Below are 21,524 nucleotides of genomic sequence, written 5' to 3'. Positions count from 1 at the left end.
CAAATTGTGAACAACATTACACAACACCAATGGATGAAAAGGTCTGATAGAAAGTGCCTCTTTGTATATATGTTTTCAAGACTTTGCTTTGATAAAACAAAAGGTCTTGACTAATGCCAGACCTGTTCCCATATGAAGACAAGTCCACCTAGATACCTAGTTTCAAAAGAAATGTACTATTGCAATTGCATAGTTTAAATAGTTTCTATTAAGAACTGTACATAATTCAAACCCCATGTACAATTTTTTTTTCTCGGTGCTTTGATCCTTATAGTGGATTATCACAGGGCTTCAAATGACTGCAGAAAATCATGACATCCCTTAAAGGCACAAATACTGATACATATTACAATGAGGTGTCTTAAAATATTATTTTCTTAGTATCCATTTATTTATATAATATTTCAGATATACCATGTAGGAATCTAAAAATAAAAAAACATAAAATCACATATAGAAACTTGCCAAATGTGCTCCATCATCTTGGTCCTTTAGCACCCTTTACAAAGTCTCCCTCATGCACACACAATGTAGTCTTTGTACTTCTGAATGGACGTGGGCTAACATGCTTGAAAAAATGTCCTTTTCAATTTGAGATCTAAAATATTCAGATAGACTTGTAACATATAAGAAAGGATAAAATAAACAAATACAAACTTTTTATAGATAGTTCGGAGACCTGACAACATTCTAAGTTAAAAAGTGACCTCAAAATCATCAAAGGTGTGTCCGGACCCCTCATTCTTAACAAAATTAGCATTTTAGAAGGTATCACATGATGTTCCGGGAACACCATCAGAGCTCTCTCTTAACGGCTGGTTAGTTACCCATGCTTAATAAAAAGCATATTTTACAATTTCTACCAAAACTGTGACACCCGACAGGACCACTTTTAGTTTATGTTCTATACCCTTTTTCTGAGGGACACAGGGCAACCCCATTATACTTAAAGATAGGTTTAGTAATAGCAGCATGTTGAGAATGACTTGGTGTCTTCACATGCAGTGATATAGGTGGATACAATTATTGGATGATAGTATGGAGTGTTTTTTACATTAAAGCAACCGTTGTTAGAGATGCTTTTAGCGTTCTTTGGCGGGTGCACCCGCCAACACTGGGTGACCTCTGCAGTTTGGAATGTTCACAGTTTGTTCTCCAGTGTGCTCTCCTGGAACATGTGGGAAGCGCAGACGTTAGTTCGTTATACGTGAAGATGTGCACACTAACTTCACAGAAAATTTGTATGGGCATGCTGCAGTCAAAACCGCATTGTTGTTCCGCAGCAAAGTTAAAGTGTGTTTGATCTGCATTTCCAAGTCTGATGACTTCCATCTTTAATGGAGAAGCATTTGAGAATTATTTTCCTGGTATTTAAGACAAGATAATCACTCTTTTCTAATACAATTGTTGATATGTAGAGCAATTCAGTGTTCTTCGGAGTAAATCTAGCACTGCTCTCATGCTGTTTATATTAGTAAACGGCATGAGAGCAGTGCTAGTATTGGCTGGAACTGGTGACCACAGCACCACTCCATCTGATTCCGGTGGGGCAGTGTTGCTTGTCCAGCTCACTGACAGTTATGTCTAGCGGCCAACCATAAACTGCGCATGTCAGGTTGGCCATATACCGGCCAATCTGACTTGCGCAGTTCAGTCAAACCGCCCTAGCTGCGGGTTGGCAGTAAAGCCACCCCTACTACTGTCTGCTGGGAGAGACCGCTCCATGTTTTTATCTATACAATTTGTATGTAAGCTGGTGTGATGCATTACATGCAAATAATGTAATGGCTGCCGTGCAGGCAGTGGGTCAACGCCCTTTCGCTGCATGTAGAAACCGCCACTGCAGATGTCAGCTAAAGTCTTCTAACAGTTTTGTTCTTTATTTCATCCTATAGATCGTGTTTACAAAATCCTCTAACTTTGCAGTCAAAGAAAGAAAAGTTAAGTGACCTGTGCGATAGTAATGCTGTGTGCAATAAAAGGGTGTAGGATGTCAGTGTTGTTTCTAAAAAAACATTAATATACCGTGCATATGAACTGTACAAATATTTCAAAATATATTTCGGTAGTTTGGAAAGCACATTTTGAAAATTTGGATGTGTGATGGAAACAAATGTTTTAGTAGGATCAGAACAAATCGGAGCATTTTACTTGGTGATGTGCAAATGATACATTTTTGCTAAAACCCAAGTTCCCCATTATCGTTTGTACGCTATATAGTTTTATCAGTAGAACTGCATGCCAGAGTGATAGTTTGTAGTCCATGGAAATAAGCTGTCTGTAAATGACAGTGCAGTATCACATCATGCTTTACTAATATATCTATTAAAAGTGAGCGTTTCTCCGCATGTTCTTAGAAACATTCCTGCCCCGCCCTGGTGACAGTTATCAACCAAGAGCAAGTGATGTATCATGAGTACCTTTTATGTGGGCTAGATTTTTATTATACATGGTGCAAACGTTTAGTCTATTAAATTAAACATTTGCGTTTTTGCTCGCATATTCAATCATACAGAAAAAGGTAAATTGATTAAATAAAATATTTGCCTGGGATCATACAATGAAGGACATTTTATAGGTCAAGCACACTACAGTTTTTTTTCTCCGAACTTTTATATAGCGCAAACTTGACCCAAAGGTATCGGGTATCAGAGTGCTTTACATGAGCACAAGTTGCTTACACAAGGACACATTCGTTTTTGTTCTGCACAGAGAGATTAAGTGATTTGCCCAGAATTGCAGGATGTTGAGCGTCATTGCCGAGACTCTAACCCGGTACCCCAGAGTTGAGTTTGACCGCCCTAGCCGTTGGGCTACATCCTCTTTTCTCAGTTAGGTTGAGTAGATTATTCAAAACACTAGACCTGCAGGCCTGTGGAGTAGAAAGGGTAGAAAGAAGTAAAAATGGAGATAGAGAGTTGGGAGGGGGTGTGGGTTTACAAAAGGTAGAGGGTTGCAAAGTGATAGAAAGTAATAGCAACCACTAATCCAACTACATGAGGAATAATGCAAGGCATCAGTAACAATGATAATGCCTAGCACTATATATTTGTGAAAGAAAAGAACAACCATAGAAATGTATTTTGGCCACACGATCACAAAATCATAGAAATTCTGTCAAAGTACCTAATTTATATATGACATTAGGAAAGTCCAGTCCCATAGTATCTAATCATTGTTATATTGCCTTGATCCATTCTAACCCGCTGATTTTTCAGCATTATGTATAAATTCTCGAAAGCACTATTCTCTTCCTTTTTAGGTCTCGCTGAGCCATCACATGCGCTGCTCGGAGAGACATTTAGTAGGTGATTTTTCAAAGTGCTACTGGCTGGCCTAGCGCTTGCGTTCACGCGAGTGTGCATACGCGCAGCCGCCATCTGTCTCCTCCGACATGGGTCATTAAGTTGCTTGTCCACTCAAGCCTTGCGCGCGATCACTTTCACTTTTGCCGCTCGCATCGTACTTCAAGGCTTGTTCTTGAGCGCCACTACTCAGAGTGTGACTAGAACAGAATCGATCTTCCATAGTTTTGGGTTGGTTTGCAAGACATCTTGCTGCTGAATGAGGTGCTGTGGTGAACCGTCTCCTTTTCCCGCATGGTCTGTTTAAGGGAGAGCTTGTTGATAACATCAGAGCGACCAAACGCTGCTGTTGTGTGTTGGCATCACTTAACCTGACAACAAGCAATAGTCGGTTAGCTTGGGCTACAGCCTACAACTCTGCATGTAACTTGTCACTAATCAGCCATGTGTGAGGAATGTGTAACTGTGAAACGCACAAGGCTTCAGATGAGTACAGGCCAGCGGCGTGGTATAATATCTCAAGAGATGCGGCGGCCGCGCTTGCCGTAACCGGAAGAACCGAACTTTAACTTGCAGTGTAAGAGGAAAGGGGAGTGACATCTCGGAAACAACACTAACCTGATCTGCCTGTTAAACGGTTGTCCTGGTTCTCATTATGTAGGGGCCGGCAGTGGGCGGACACCTACTTCGCTGTGTACAGCAGTGCTCCGCAGCCTTGTAGAGTTAGCAACAGATGATTTTTTTTTTTTTTGGCTCACCGGACCGCAGCACAATCGCCCTTCCCTCCTGTTGTAATTTGAACAGGGCAGTGAGCTCTGTGGTTGCGTGACTGCATTCTCGTGTGTGCTTTCTGAGGAGATGGTGCTGTGATCTGGAGTGGGTGTTTCACGTCTGGCCAGACTGTTGTTTTCTCTCTGTAGTTTCCAGCCAGGGAGCCCTGTCTCCCATCCGCGCAGCAATCAAGAGAAGTAAGCCTTTCCATTTTACTCCTATCTGTTGTTTAATGCCGGGGCACTCTCAGTCATTACACTCACTTTGTGAAAATGTTACACTTTATCGAGAAGTCATGAGGTTAACTTTGCACAGACGCGCTTTTTAATCGTATTACATATGATCAGGATTTTAAATCGGATGAAAAAAGTTTGTGACTTGGGGTGGGGGAGGTGCTTGTCTCTAAATGGTGTGTGGCCTATGTATGTAATGGCATGGCTTAAAAACACAATCCATATTTCTGTGATTTCCATAGTGTGCAACCCAACCGTAATTGTTTGCCTCTCTGAGCTTGTATTATTGCTTCTAAATAAACAAAAACTAAGTATTTGAGTGACCATGTCTTCCGAATACATATTTGACCCACTTATTGGCACTGTGAGACACTCGCGCTGCCTTCATTCTCCACTTCGGAGTTCTCCATCGTGGCCTATTATAAGAAGCTGTAGGCGACTCCGTTTAAAGTATGCATTATGCAAGAGTAATATGCTACAAAGGAAAAATACAAAAAATCACACCCTTGAAATAAGGGAATGCAAGATTAAGAAAAACATGTGAAATATAGGCAGGAACTAAATCACTGACATGGATCACCGTCATGTTTTTAACGTTCATTGTTCTGGTGTTGTCAGTGTTTTCACCAGCAGAGTTAATAACCATGTTATAGGGCCCCATAGAAACCAGTTTTAATGATTTGTTTTTTAATTACTACCTGTTTTGAGAGCCGGTCCACTTAAGCCCCGTATATAACATTGTAAGGTATGCCTTTTTGTTGTGGGTTTTTTGTAGTCGCCAGCGCTCTTGTAAATCGGAAACTATCATGGTTTGTATTTTGTTATGTTCGACGAAATCAGTAAAATCATACTTTATGTTGCCAAACAGCACTACTTTTGGAAAGAAGAAATGGATCAAAACAATACACACTTGTGATATGGCGTTACTGGCAACTCATGCAAATGACTGACCCGGGCATTTTATGTAATCCGACCTAACCTGTTTTAGTGACTTATAAGACTGTCTAATTATATATGCAAGCATATTCTTTTGCGAGCTATATGTATTCCATTCTGGAGGTCATGAGATCGAATCCTTGGCAGGGCTGACTCAGCCTTACATTTTTCTGAGATGAGAAAATTGAATACCATAACTTGGGAAATAGTTGCATGTTGTTTACAAACCTCTTGGAAATGGCGGAAGGGCGATATTTGTAGCTATTCAAACACATCTTAAAGATGTCAATGTTTGGATTAGAGGATGCCCTGTTACATAGGTGCTAGGTATCCGCTCTGGTGCAGGTCAAACAAGCATTGGCATAGCCAATAGGTCTTACCTTTGGGACCTTATAAGTGTTTAGTTATCCAGCAAAATATCCTTGGTGCAGCAACTGTTGCATGGCTAAACACTTACAAGGTCCCAAAGGCGAGACCTATTGGCTATGCCAATGCTTGTTATCTGAGGAGAGTGAGCAGTCGGGCCTCTTCATTGATTCAGTGCATCAATTAACTATCTTCCTGTAGACCAACTAGGCCAAAACTCTATCCAAAGATAATTTAAAATACTAGGTATCCTCTCTTGACTTAAACATTTCACACAGATTTTCAAGTAAGTCCCACAACTTTTCTTACTGGAGTAATAAAAGCAGCCTTTTCTTGGGTTAATGCAAAATATTCCCACCCAGGGATCCAGGCGGTTTCAGAAATGATTTAGACAATGTACTAAAAGGGTGAACTACACTTGCAGACTCACTTTTGGAGTGTAGGTCCAAGATGGCCGCTTGGTAGGAGCTCTAGTCCAGAGCTCCTAGTGCTGGGGATCCCCGTCGTGGAATTATCCCTGCTAGCACCCATCGCTAGTGAGAAAAACAAGTAACTGGATGGAACCTGAAAGTGACGGGTTTAACGTGTTTGGAGTAACACACGTACCTGAAGCACTGGGATTCACCGGATCGTCACCATCGGCGGAGCCCTGGACGCTGGGGGTGGTCGCGGTCAGTAGCGGATCTTCGGTGTTTCCCTGCCGCGGCTGCTTTGATAGCCGGCACCTGTGGACCGTTCCTCTCCGTGGCCCCGGAGGGGGAGTGCGAGTCTGCCCGGACGAGCGCAAGCCTGACCTGACTGCCCGCTTGCCGTGGCTGCTGGCTACAAGTAGTCGCTCAGCCCGCACCGGGATGTATGCCGGTGAACGGAGCCCCTGATCAGTGGCGGGGGGCTACGGTGCATCCTGGAAGAACTGGACGGCGGATCAGCTGCATCGCGGCTTCAGCGGCTGACTGGGTGTGCGAGCCTGCCCTGACTGCCTGCCGGCCGTGGCTGCTGGTCACAGGCTGTCGCGCGGCCTGCACCGGGATCTTCATCGGTGGTCGGCGGCGGAGCCCATGAGCGGGGGCGGTGGAGCTGCAGTGCGTCCTGAGAGGGGGAGGCGGCGGATCAACTGCATCACAGGTTCGGCAGCCCCCAGGAAGACCGTGCTGCATTCGGACCCGGAGAGAAGTCGCTGCGTGGCCCCGCCCCCAGGAAGGGCACCAAAACAAAGCAAAACAACGCGTAGAGCAATACAATCGTCGAGCACTCATTAACATTTAAGAAGATTCACTTCTTTTGGAACCTACAACTAAAAAGAGGACTCTTACAGCGACAACGTGGAAAAAGGACGTTCTGAAGCTAGTAGATTAACAACGACCCCAGGACTATGGCAAGGTATTGTGCATTTTTAATTGGCATTTTTGCACCTTTTTGAAGCCGGTTTTATGTGACTAAAACTTTGGTGATTCTCTGCCCAAAATGGCTGGGGCCATAAAACTGCAGCATTTACTCTCCATTTCCCTGTCTTCCTCAGATGACAGATCTTTTCACCCAAAATGGCTGGGGTCATAAACCAGCAACAACAAATTCCCAGACCCTCACAAAGCTAATCTATTAGCACTGCCTTCCCCTGGCCCTCCAAAATAGACATAGGACTCGCCTCTCCCTACCCTCCTAATAAGATAGAAAAAGGACTTCCCCTAAACTTGGATGCATCCCTGATTTCAGGACATAAGAACAAACATAGGACTACTTTATTCTGTGCTACCTCTCTATCCTGGCAGCCATCTTAACCATGCCTAACGAAGCGGCCATCTTAGGCTAGTCAAATCCTCTACCCCCATGCACACTTACTAACTCCCTCTCCCACTCCCACTCCTCTCCCGCGCACACCATAGCTATTGCTTACGCCCACCCTCACATCCCCCCCTCGCATGCCTCTTCCCCCTTTGTCCAACATGGAACTCACGGGCAAACACACATATAAAATTAACTACCCCCCAGAGCTCTCCAAAAAAAACGCAAAACGTTTTAAGCAAAACTTCTTAAAGTCCCACCCTGAAACGCCCTTCCTAGACACCTACTACTCCCCCATCAATGGAGCAAAGAGCACCGATATCATTCTCTACACTGCACGCAGAGCACAATGGAGAAAAACATTCCTCACCCTGCTCACCATATCGACCACCAGGAAAACTGCTCATGGCATTACACTCTCCACCACACCATCCCAACTCTACCCAGCTAAAGCATCCATCACTATCTACAATAACGGTACTATCTTAATTCAATCCACAGACAGAAACCTCGACCTATTTGACAACCTGTTCCCCACTTTCATAGAACACATCTCCAACGCTCAGATCCCACACCACCTGGCCCCCAATTCCAACACCCCGACCTCCCAGCACCTCCTACCACTAAACACGCACCTCCTTCCTTTCTCCAGTACTCTACTCTATCACCTCCCGGCTACTGACACATCACAGTACTCTATCCCAATCGCGGCTCTCCCCTCCGCCACCAACACCCCCACCCCCTCTACCCCTCTCCCACCGAACCAGCACCCCATTGTTCCGACTAGCTTCCCAGAACAACAAACCTCACCTGACAGCACCCAACGCAACATGACTCTCTCCCAACCCATCACCCCTCTCACTCTTTTCACTCCCGCCACTCCTAGCCCTCACTCTTCCCTCAACCTCTCCCCCCCCACTCTCTGTATTCCCACCACTCCTAGCCCTCTCCTCCCCCTCAACCTCTCCCCCCCACTCTCACTCCCTTCTACCACGCTCTCACCCCCGCAACATCCAGCCTCCAAACGTCCCGCAATTACCTCACTCCCCCTATCATCGATTCCCTGCCCAATAACACCACCACCACCACGAATCCTCTCTCACTCACCCCCTCACTCACCCCCCCACACACACACCTACCCGAACAGCAACACACTCACTAACACTCCCAACTCCAACTCCATCCACCTCACAAGCACCCCTCCCCTCACCGCCCCCCCCCCCCCCCGGTCTCCAGTAACACAGACACTAGCTCTCCATCAATCCCCACCCCCAACACCGTACCCAACACCACGCTGGACACTATCATGTCCACCCTCCTCCAATTGAGAGAACTCCACACCCTCAGAGAGTTTCTCTTCAGACGCCCCAGACACCCCCTTCCCACCTCCACTTCTCGACCTAACAACCTAGCCCCCTCACACCGCTCTCGACCTAACAACCTAGCCCCTCATACCCTACGCACCCCCCACAGTGGACCGCTATCCCCTCTCGCAACACCTCCAACCGCCCGCGACGCACCGTCAGGTCTCTGTCGGACCTCGACATACTCACCCTACTCCGCACATATGTCTCGGCTCGCCAAAACCCCATAGCCACCACACACCTGTCCATTCCTACGATCCTCTCTAACCCTCTTAGGCACCCCACGCATAACAACAGAGGCTCTGTCCCCAACAACCTCACTAAAGTCCCCTTCACTCAAGATCACCCACCCACCCTCTGCATCCCCAAACTCAAATGCACACTTCTCGACTGTAGATCGGCCCAAAGACACTCCTCGGAGGTCGCTGATCTCATCATCTCTCTGAACCTTGACCTAGCCATCCTAACTGAAACATGGTTAACTGAATCCTCTACTCCTATCATGGATATCCTAGTCCCACCCAACTACTGCATCATTAGACTTGACAGACCCAGGAAGACGGGCGGTGGAATTGCATGCATTTACAAGAGCAACCTAGCAATTATTAAAGTCTCCGCCCCCTCTCTTACCTCCTGTGAATACTTCTGCCTTGATGTCATCAGTGAAAACAAACCTGTTTGTTCACTACACATCATCTACCACCCACCTGGGGACAACCTCACCTTCTCCCAACAACTCATGGACATAATCTCAATCAACTCAGGACGGCAAAACACACAAATTTACCTTGGAGACTACAATCTTCACTGGAATGATAGTAGTGACGCAGTGGTCAATAGCCTCAAAAACTACCTTAGCGCCTCTGACCTCACCCAAATTTGCAACAGCCCGACCCATGACAAAGGCTCTATCCTCGACCTCATCATCTCCAAAGAAGGCACTATTCAACTTGATTCAATCCAACCCTGTGACTGGTCAGATCACCATACTGTCACCTTCTACATTAACGAAAAAGTTAAACGGATCCCGGTCCAATCCTCCAAGCCCAAAGTTTGGAAAAGAGACTTGAAGAAACTCAAGCCAAACTCCGTACCCCCTAACAGCTGCAATCTCCTACTTCCCCCTTCCGACGTTACTGACGTTCAGTGCTTAACTGACCAATATCTCAACGCTATGACCTCATTAATCAATGAGGCTGCACCGATGCAACTGAAAAGAGACACCACCAAGATCTCTAAACCTTGGTACGATGGGAGACTCAATGAAGACAGACGGGCCATGCGAATGGCAGAGCGCACCTGGAGATCTGTTCCCTCGGCACAGCACCTAAAGATTCTGAAGAGAAAGAGAAACGCATACTTCAGTAAAATAAAACGCTCAAAGTCAGATTTCTTCAGACTCCAGCTCGACCAAGCAAAAAAACGTCCAAGAAAATTGTTCGAGCTAATTCGATCCCAATCAAGGAACAACCCCAAGCAGTCGACACTATGGGCAATGCACCTTCCTGTGAAGATTTCTCTGCTTTCTTTAAACAAAAAACGGACAACATAAGGAGCGATCTCCTCATCGACGCAAACCTCTACTCCAAAGACCACTGCATAACACCCAATGAACCTAAAAACAATGCGACATGGTCATCCTTTGACACGTACTCTGAAGAAGAAATTGACAATCTACTCAGCACCCTGAAACCATCCAATCACCTCAGTGACCCTCTTCCCGCTAACGCTGTAAAAGACTTCACCCCGTTGATCCTCCCACTCTGGACTAAAATTATCAATAGCTCACTTCAGCAAGGAATCATACCTGACTCCCTCAAAGTTGGACAAGTTACACCTTTACTAAAGAAACCAACAGCAGACCCTACTGATCTAAACAACTACCGCCCTATCACCAACATTCCTACTCTTGCCAAACTGTTGGAAAAATGCGTTCAACTACAATTGACAAAGCACATAGAACAGTTTGATCTCCTCAACCCTCATCAATCAGGCTTCAGAGCAGGGCATAGTACCAAAACGGCTATGGCTCACATAATTGACGATGCCCTCCTTATCCTTCTTGATCTCTCTTCGGCATTCGACACTGTGAAACACGAGAACTTACTCGAACTTTTAAAGACAAGAATGGGCCTCTCAGGGACTGTTCTTCAGTGGTTCACCTCATTTCTTCACAACAGATCTCAGAAATTCAAGAGCAACAACTTGATGTCCTCCCCAGTACCTGTATCATTAGGTGTACCTCAAGGATCCTGCCTATCCCCTACTTTGTTCAACTTAGTTATGGAACCTCTCACCACCTTGCTACGAGCATCCAATGTACACTTCCACATGCACGCCGATGACACTCAACTGTATCTCAAACTACAATCCCCCAAAGACATCATGCGTCTGAACTCAACGATCAGAAGCACCCAATCATGGCTGGCCGAGAACCACCTCAAACTCAATGCTATGAAAACTGAGTTCCTTCTGATCTCACCTCCCGCGAAAATCTCTACCACTCAAACTTGGCTTAAACACCTAACTGCACTCAATGTCCAGCCGACCATCGTGGACTCAGCAAAATCTCTAGGCATAACACTGGACACCAATCTCAACATGCAACAGCATATCAGCAAGGCAACTAAGGGAGCGAACTTCCAAATAAATACCTTGAGGAAACTTAAACCCTTCCTCCCAGCCAAAGACTTCCAAACTGCACTACAAGCGCTAATCATCCCTCGCATAGACTACGGTAGCATCGCCCTCTGCGGCCTCCCCCTAACTACAACTGCACCCCTGAGAGCCTCACTAAACGCGGCAGCGAGACTCATCACTGGATCAAAAAAACATTCACATATCTCCCATGACTTCAAATCCCTGAACTGGCTGCCTTTTGAAGCCAGAATACATCTGAAAATTGCCTGCTTGACACACAAGGCTATACACCTGAACTCACCCAGCTACCTCACTCAGAAGCTGACAATTTCAGGCGGCTCGAGATCCACCAGAAGCACAAAGAATCTTCTGCTGAAACCTCGAAGATTCCGGAAGGAAAGAACTTACAAACGCTCCTTCTCAGGAATGGCGCCTAGGATCTGGAACTCACTCCCTCCTGAAACCAGGCTCATCCCCTCCACTTTTCTTTTTAAGAAAGAAGTTAAAGCTATCCTCATGGCTAAATACACCTGAATTGCCACCCTTGATCTTTTAAGACTCTGCGTCGATATGTACTCGTGCTTGATCCATTTGCACAGTTGTTTTTACCTGGATTACCGACCTTACCCGATTAATATTACTTCCTCCTATCTGTATTCTATGCTCCCTCGTGTACCCACCCTCCCTTGCCTATGTAAAGCGCTCTGTTATCTGCAAAGATCTTGTTCGCGCTATATAAAACTTTCAAAATCAATTAAATAAATAAATAGGTCTTGTGCAGTACAAAAATGTATCCTCCATATTTGGAATTAAGTACACATCTGACTCCATCATCAGTGAATCAAATTCCTGCTTGAGCTAAAATGAATTTGATGGAACAACCCACACTAGAACCCTCCTTGTAGGATGAAACCTATGATGAAGAGTCCAATAGCCACATTTCCTGAGCAACTGTATTGCTTGTTAGGTCTCGCTGAGCCAGCGCATGCGCTGCTCTACGAGACATTTAGTGTGTGGCTCCAGAAAATGCTACCACGCGCTTTTGCTTGTGGCGGCCTAGAGCTTGCGCTTACGCGCTTGTGCGTGCGCGTGCCTCGCTCCGCCTCTCCAATGCTCGCTACGCCTCTCCTTCCTCTTGTCTTAAGGCTGTAACACAATGAGGCTCAAGAATACTTCTGAGGGGGGCAGGGGCAACATGTGTGAGCATGGTTGCTTTTGCGGGCGATCAGGGATGGGCAGCAAAGGAAAAGGAGTCTGTCTCTTCCTTACTGCCCAGAGAAGACACAGACAATGTCCTCTTCTTTTCTGTGCTGGCAGCTGCCCACACCCCCTCTCTCTTCCTATTATTCCCTCTCTTTCTGTCTTGCTCTTTACTTACAGACAACCGTGACTTGAAGAAACGGTTCACAACGTCTCTTTCCTTCTTTCATTTAGTTGCTTCCCTGTGAAATGGATCCAAAAAAGAAAAACACTCTTGCGGGAAATGCCCTTTTTCTGAAATTTTTCTATTCCAAAGTGCAGCCTCGTGATAAGGAGAAATAAAAGGTTTTTAATATGAAAAATAAATACATAACTAAATAAAGCAAGGCAGAGCGGTTGCAAAGTGGCCAGATTGGTTTTAATCACACCCAAACACATCAGCCTCACTTTACAGACTTTGCAGTGAAGCGCTACTTTTCTTTTCTTGTCTTTCTTTGAACAGCATTGTTGTCCCCAGGTGGGGAAGTGCACCATTCCTGGATGCATTGGCATCAAAGGCATATTCACAGGATAAGCCCCCAGTCCAATTTTTATTTGCTTGTTATTTTGATTTCATCATATTTGTGTGGCTAAATTGGGCTGAGAGATTACCACCACCCAGTCCACCAGTGTCTCCTATTAAAGAAAACAGCATAACAGGTGGCAGAATATCACATTTAAAGAAATTGTTGGTAGCCAGCAGGCTAACCAGTCCCACGACACGCAACCAAGATGAGTCCACAGGCTTTTGAATGTTTAGAACAATAAGCAAAACTTTATAAAACCACAAAAGATGTGAAGGATTTAAATGAGAATTGCGATCTTACAGCAATAACGTCACTATTGTGTGCTGAAAATTGCAAATGTTCACCGAAACAAAGAAAATAACTTTACCAGAAAAAAAATAGGGAAACAGCTTGCTGCACAGAGCCGAAGGACATGCGTCTTGTGTTGGCAACCAGTGTGGATTGGCCACCGCCAAAGGTGTTGCCTAGTGTGTGTTTGAAATTAAGTAGCAGGGACTTGCTGCCCACAGGGGCCAACCACTGCTGTGCTTGGCCAATGGCTGTGAGTAGCCAGGGTTAGCTGCTTGCAATGGATTGGACGAAGGCCTGTCTGAAAGCCATGCCACACAGCAGTTCCCTGCTGTGAAGACTGTCTGAAAGTGTTACCCGACTATGGTGTGATGGGCCATGTTCTGCTGCCAACCCCGCTGTGCACAGCTGAAGGCCTTGCGTTGTGGGGGTTGAAAATTAAGTTTAAAAAAAAAAAACATTTGAAAAGTGAGTTATTCTCTGGCCCAAAATCACTGAAATTCTCTAGTTTTCTTTAGCAATTCACACAACATACACCATAATCCTCACCATTTACCATGCTCAAAACATAAAACGCCATAGAAACAAAAACAAGCATTGGCATAGCCAATAGGTCTTGCTTTTGGGACCTTATAAGTATTTAGTTATGCAGCATAATATCCTTGGTGCAACATCAACTGTTGCGTGGCTAAACACTTATAAGGTCGCAAAGGCGAGACCTATTGGATATGTCAATGCTTGCTTTAGTGATTAGGAAAGGGCGTGTTTAGTGCGTCCCTTTCTAATACCGAATCGCATCGGTATGTATGAATGTTTGTGACTGTATTTGCGGTTGCAAAACACTCGCATTTTACCACCTAGCTGTTCTTGACCAACCACTGCTGCTTATAGACCTTTGGCCATGTGCATTAGGAGTTGACTGCCTGCAGAGGGCTGGGAGAAGAGCCGCTACAAAAGCCAGGTGCTGCTAACTACCCCTGCTCCATGTAATCGAAGGTCGTGTGCAGCTGGGGTTGGGTGCCTGTGGTGAGTTGAGCACACTTGCTGGGCATGAGGTTAGGTGCAAGGAACAGTTGGATGTTATACAGAATCGAAAAATCCAAATAAACTGACATGACCAACATTTAATGTGCGGTTATGATTTGCTTTGGTTATAAGACCTTGATGTACGTTCTTCTTTGTAGTGAAGAACACACCTGCTGGATGGTGGTGAATAAGTCATCGGGAATCAATAGGATCGATTTTTATTGCATGGTTATACACAGTGATAGCATAAAACAGAAGATAGACTGAATATTAATTATTTCTTTTAAACATTTCATTTCAAAATAAATAATATTAAATATGGAACATTAGTTTGAAAATTCCTATGCATATTACAATCTGAATATATGCATGCCTGTAATAACATAAACTTCTTATCCAGCCTCGCATTTCAATCCTTTGAAAAAAACTCAACACACTAAAACAATCTAAAGTTAAAGTGAAGTTCTTGTTAGAACACCTAAATTAATAGAGCTTACATTCAGAAATAAATCTAAGATATTCACCGTTAATATATTCTGCAGCATCATGAATAATGGCATTATTTCACTTGAGATGTCACCAATGATGTCATTTAACATGTCAAATTTGCCATCCAGGTGGTCTCTTTCATTTACATACGACCACCATTGTGAACTTCTTTTTTATCCAAGCCTCAAGTTTGGCATTTTGTGATTTGATCTTTTGACTGGCTAAAATGTAATGTGCCACACTCACCACGATCAGCCCGCTCTCGCTTTATTCAAGATATTTGCCTGCTGACCTTAAAGTGAAGTGCTCCTTCTCCAATATAAACCAAAAATAGTTAACTCTTCAAAACAAACCCCACTTCACTGTTGGCACTTTGGTCACATAGGTAAAGTTTCTTTGGATTCAAGTAGAAAGGCACGCTCTAGAGGTACCAGCAGATTCATTTGGCTTTATAAGCATAGGGTTATATTGACTAGACAACAGGGTAATTGCACCTAAAATCCTGCCCAGCAGGTACTGCCCCCTTTCTGTGCCTCAATCAACCACTTAATCAGACTTCAAGTACTGTGTAACATAACATTATTCGACAATTAAATCACACCACAATGCTGATCATAGTTCTCCACTCCGAAATCTTGTTTTACAGGCTATTCTCAGTTCAAGTAAAATGCCTTTTGCTTAGGCCCCACAGGGTCGGATTAGGATCACAATTAGGCCCACGCACTCCCCAAAAAATCTCCCACATTCCTGGACCGTCCCTTCCATGGATCACCAACTGGTTTGTCTCATTGGGATCTAGCTGGTTGCTTTTTCGTTATTATTTTTTGTTGTTTTATATAGTGTGAACTCCTACCAAAGGCACTCTGTCAATGCACATGAGCACCGTTTACATTACACAAGATCCAATTTATTTTTTATTGTAGGTGAGATGATTTTGTTTTAGGGGAGATTAATAGATTTGCCCAGAATCACAGAATGTTGAGCTGACGCCGGGACTTGAACGAAGTTCCAACGTCGGCAGCTCTGGCCATAAGCTACATCCAATTTTTTTTCTTCCTATGAGAAAGATGGTCTCAAAGCGAAACCTATGCAAGGACTTGCTCCCCCAACAAGGTCTAAAAGACACGTTCGCCAAGGTGACAACACCTGGCTCCTAGGGAAACCTCCTCTCCAGCCCACTAAAGCCTCATGGCGATGACCTGCGAGGGGCAAGATCAGGCAAAGCACACAGCTGTTGCTTCTCAGATGAAAATGGCCCACTGGCACAAAATCACCTGGCCCCCAGCAAGACCCCTGCATACACCCACCCTTACCACACCCACCATGGCCTGAACGTGATGGCCCGGCAGGTGATGACACTTTCTGGCAGGGCAGGCCAGGCCACAGGAGGCAGGACATCAAGGTGAAGATGCCCCAAAGGCCAAAGCAACACATTTACAGCATGGCAGGGGAGTGCCCATGATACTGGTGCCACATTAAAGTTCTGTACACCACTTCAAATTGAAGTTTCATAAGGTTTTAAATTGTTAGTGATCGGATAAACAAATTTGAGATTTATGATAAATGGTTTTACATTTTTTTACCTGTACTTTGTAGGTCTGCCAAGAAGAAAATGATTTAATTTTAATAATAGTTTTTGGAATTGTCTTCCAGCCATTAGCACAAATGCACCTTATTCATTGCTGCTCTCTATTATTGCTGCTAACTTTTCACTATAAAGCTGTATATGTATTCTATCGGCAAAAATAATGTTCTTAACCTATTGTGTTTTATTCCTGATTGTAATGATTTGTATTAATCAAAAAATAAGGTTACAACTACTTGTGCCACATTAAAGTGGTCTAGCGGGAACTGGGGAAGAAAGTAAGTCTCTTGAGCTGGTTTACAAAAGGCCCTAAAAACCGGCCTACAGGTGGCCCTGAGGCACTGGCCCATTCCCCAATGCCCAACTCCATACCTTCCCAATCCGACCCTGGGCCTAGGAGGTGTAACACTTCGCAAATGTGTTAGGTGCTCATAGATAATGGGTAGCAAGCAATGAATGTCTTATCTCTAAATCTTTACCAATTTTTTCTCTGCAGATTTCACAGTGTGTGGCTACAGCAGCCCTGCCGTTCCTGATTTCCTGAGTATCTTTGGCAACAGCGACCAGGGAGTGAAGGAGGACACTAGCAGGAAGATCAGCTTTGACAGTCTCTTTATACCTACCTCAGAATGTGGCATGTCTTCCTTCCGCAGAGATGACAGTGTGAGCAAGCGGGTTAGAATCTCCAAGTATGAGAAAACCATTCAGAAACTGAAGGCTGGGGAACCATTGGGCTGGCTCCCTCAAGAAGCGAAGAGTGAGGAGATGGAATTTAAGAGTGACCATGACAAGAACAGTAGCAATAATTTTAACAGCCGGAACTGGATGCTAAGCATGGACTCTAAAGCTACCATCTTGCCCCTACCGTCTAGGAGCAGCACCCGTGTGCAGGGCTTGGTGTCAAGGGGTTCAAAGTATGACCTACTTATACAAAATCTTAAGACAGGTGAGGCACTGAGTCCACAGAACTCTAACACTTACAAGAAGCCCTCCAAGTATGACCTGGAGAATATCAAATATCTTCACCTTTTTAAGACCGGAGAGGATCTACAGGAAATGAGTGGGGTAAACACTTTTAAAATGGGGGATGTAGTTCAACATTCCAAATGTGATCTCACTGACATTCAGCAAACTAACCGAGATAAAGCAGCAGAAACGAACCCAAGCCTGACCCCAGTCACTCTCATCAGCACTCCTTGCACTTTGGTCGTCACTGCTGGACAAACAGTGCAGATACCAGTCAATAATTTTAAAAAACCTAGTCGCTAGTACTACTGTACATATTGATTGACCAGAGTTGCCATTTATGGAATTGTTATTGTTAAGCTAAGCAAGATGGGATCGAGCTGCATCTTGATGCTCCCAACTGTAACCTTTGTATGGTTATAATGTGCGTATTTGGATTTGGCCATGAATATTACTATTAGGGTTTCAGTCAACAGGCAAGCTTGAGGGTGACCCTAAGTTTTTGATTTGGCTTTACTTTTAAAACAGCCATCTCTCTTATCACTCATAGAACCAAAAGGAAAGCTTCTCAAATCAATATTCCGACGTATATCTGAACTTTTCGATCTATTTGTGCAAGACATGAAAATTGTGTGCATTCTGTATCAATGTACCAGAATTGATATATGTGACATCGTTTAAAATAAACAATAATATACCCACACAAAATAGTACACAAGGGGACTATGGTAATCCAGGTGTTGCAGTAGAGGAGAAAAGAAACTACTTCAAAGATGGAAAATAAAAGTCTGTTGGTTCGTGGAGATGCAATAGGTGAATATGGAAGGTATCGATGAACATAGGAGGAAGTCAACTATGCACTGGATTCTGGATATCACTGGTTCGTGCTCTATTAAAAATAAAGCAATTCATATTCTTATTAGCTGCAAATAAGGTAATATCTACTTATTGCAACACGTAAAGCTGGAAGAGTGTTATTGAGCAATGTCTTTAAAAAGCATTGACATGATAATATAACATTTGGGCTAGTTAAATCACAGGTTTTTCCTTGGGTACTTCTGGAACGGCATTCTAATTGTACTTATAGCTGAGGCCTTGGACATCATTTATATGAACATGTTTCAGTCTCCTCCAACAATAGCATCAAAAAGTTTAGGGGCTCCTCGTCTACAGTCAAGGAAAACTGGGCATTGCTAGAACAGTGATCCAATAGATGAAACTGAATGAGAAACTAGAGTACAGAGAAACCACCTAAATGTGCTCTACATTTTGATAAATATGTTCCACCACTTTACAAATTGTATATTTAGTGCACATTTGCGTAACAGGATTTTACCGTAGTGGTTCTGAATTTTGAAAAAGCGCCTATGGCTGCTTTTGACATAGTTACATTGTTGTTGGTATTTTCCTGTCTCCCTTACTTTCAGAGAAAGTTTTCCTTTTTGACTGTTGTTTTCTTATGTTTATAAAGGATTCGTGTAACCACAGATTCTTTAATTTAGCATACTTCCCAGCTGTTAGGCTCCATCTGGAAACTCTTCATAGAAGAACTTCCAAACACTGCTATGTGGCTGTGGAGCGGAGCCACATATAAGCACAAACCCTGCACGCTGCTGTCAGTTCCTTCCTTTCCATGCCTTTGAAAGCAGATCCGGAGATCTGCTCCCTCTTTCAGTGGTATGTGACAATTTTCAAATCGAAGTCCAGTATGAAAGGGACCAATGCTTCCGCCTACAATATAAGGGTTCAAAGCATGCCCAGACTGCAGAAAACAGATGTCGATAACAGACACACATAAGGTGTGCCTTTGGTGCTTCGGCTCGGGACACAACTCCACGAACTGCAATGAGTATTCACTCATGCATACTAGGGCAGTCCGGGACCTGAAGGAAGCCTATACTTTTTTTTTGTAAAACAGTTTTTATTGCAGAGTTCAATACAAGGTGTACAATACGTTTGCAATTAGTTTATGCGGGACCGGAAGTTCCGGCACTCAGTCTAGGTTTTGCATACACGGCCTCATGGCCCACATCCCGGAGGCAGGGCGGCAAAGAAATATAAAGGACATATTCCTAGTCTCAGGGTGTAAACTTTGTCATCGGTCCTCCGCTGTCTGCTTTTAAATTTTTCCCCGCCTCAACCTTCTACTTTTCCTCCCCCCCCACCCCCCTGGTGTCTGCGCTCGCGTCTGGTGTTTGTGCATTCCATCGTGTAGGTAGTCTCAGGAGCCTTGTATCGATGAATGGGTGTGAGTGTCCGGTGTCGGTTCTGGGATTAGAGTCACCCCCCCCCCCCCGGAGTCCCTGGGTCTACAGGTTCTTCCTCCTCCTCACTCTCCACTGTACTGTCCCTAAGAGCTTGGACCATCGTTTCCCATGCTAATGCTGCTTCCTGGGCCTTCTCGTCTGGTTTGCGTCTGGCCATTTGGTATCTTAATTGTGCTCTCTGCTGTAGCCCATTTCAAGAACTCGTGCAGCCATTTCCGATGTGATGGCGCTACCTTTGCTTTCCATCCCCTGGTGAGCTCCCTCTTTGCGATAAGTAGGCCCATATCTATAAACCTACTAGATAGTTTGGTTTTTCGTGTGTGCGGGAACCAGTGCAAGAGTGTAACCGCACTGTCGTATTGCAGCTCCCTATCTGTCACTTCGTCAGGACTTCTCCCACCTCCCTCCAATAATCCTGCAACTGTGGACAGCCTCGTAGCATGTGTAAGAAATCTGCCCCTAATAGTGAACATCTGGGACATGCTGCGTCCTCAGCGCCAAAGTATTGCATAATTTTTTGTGGGGTGAGGTAGGCCCTATGTAGTATGTAAAGATGGATTAATTGGAAACGGGCGTTCCTGGTGCTTTTCTTGGTTCTCTGAACCAGCTGTGACCACGTTGTGTCCGGGATGTCTTTCTGCAGGTCTATCTCCCATTGTGTCTTGAGGCGAGTTAGGGGTGGTATATTTTCAGTGTGCAATCTGGAGTAAAGGCACGTAACCGCCTTGTAGGTCCCTGCCGCCATCATCGTGTATTGGCACGCCAAAGAAGTTTTGGGCTTGACTAGTCCCTCCACCCAATGTGCCTGTATAGCTCGCACTACTGCCGCGTGCAGTAAATAGTCCCCTCTCGGGAGATCATATTGGTCCTGCAGAGTTTGGTACGGTGTCATCACCCCATCAGTATAAAGGTCCCCCACCATCTGTAGACCAGCTTCCTCCCAGAGTTGGAGGTTCGACCAGTCTCCCCCGTGCGGCAGGGCTGTTAACATTCCTAATGGGATTTCAGGCGCATACGGATGCCCCGGGCCAGCTCGTTTCTGCATGCGATTCTAACATAGTCTCAACGTCCGTTCTTCTTGGGACAATCCTCCGATCACTAGTTTCTGCTGCAGAGCAATATACTCTAATATATGCCTTGGGGTGCCCATGTCTCTCTCGTGATCCGGACCCCGATACACCCTTGCCACCTCTTGTGTATAGAACTGCAGTTGTGCTGCCAGGTAGTAGAGCTCGAATTCAGGGACCGCTAATCCCCACTCGGTCTTCGGGCGAGTCAGAGTCGTCAGTGCTATCCTCCGCCTGCCTGTCCCCCAGAGGAACGACACTATTCGAGATTTTAGATGTTTGAAGATTTTGCCTGGTATCCATATGGGAAGTGTTCTAAAAAAGTACAGCAATCTCGGTAGGGCGATCATTTTGAGGAGGGATACCCGGCCCGTCATGGACAAAGGAAGGGTGGCCCAGAAGGTCATGTTGCCCTGCAATGCTCGGATGCATCGACCAACATTGCCGTCCAATAAATCCGCAGGGTCGTGGTAAATATAGACCCCGAGATAGTGCAAGCAGGATGATTCCCAGCGTATGTTGAGGTTAGTCAAAGGGCACCTCTCCATTTTCCGGAGGGGGAAGATGCAAGTTCACATTTAAGCCCGAGACTCTTCCGAATCTCGCCAGCAGACCCTCCGCCCCCTTCACCGCCTCATCGGCATTATCCAGGAATAATAAAAGGTCGTCAGCG

General features: G+C 44.9%; 1 protein-coding gene across 1 annotated transcript in view; it reads left to right on the top strand.

The window, feature by feature from the left end:
* The window catches only part of LOC144755276 (zinc finger protein castor homolog 1-like), a 49,321-nt gene extending 30,874 nt beyond the window's left edge, over positions 1-18,447 (top strand). The window contains exon 3 of the mRNA XM_078644048.1: positions 17,048-18,447. Within this exon, the coding sequence (XP_078500174.1) occupies positions 17,048-17,820 (773 nt within the window). The 3' untranslated portion in view covers positions 17,821-18,447. The remainder of the gene's footprint in view (positions 1-17,047) is intronic.
* The last annotated feature ends 3,077 nt before the right edge of the window (positions 18,448-21,524 follow it).

The sequence above is a fragment of the Lissotriton helveticus genome, chromosome 5_1 (genome assembly GCF_964261635.1).
Source record: "Lissotriton helveticus chromosome 5_1, aLisHel1.1, whole genome shotgun sequence".
NCBI classification, from domain to species: domain Eukaryota; kingdom Metazoa; phylum Chordata; class Amphibia; order Caudata; family Salamandridae; genus Lissotriton; species Lissotriton helveticus.
The sequence above is the reverse complement of the archived record's forward strand: the minus strand, read 5'-3'. Positions and strand labels throughout refer to the sequence as shown.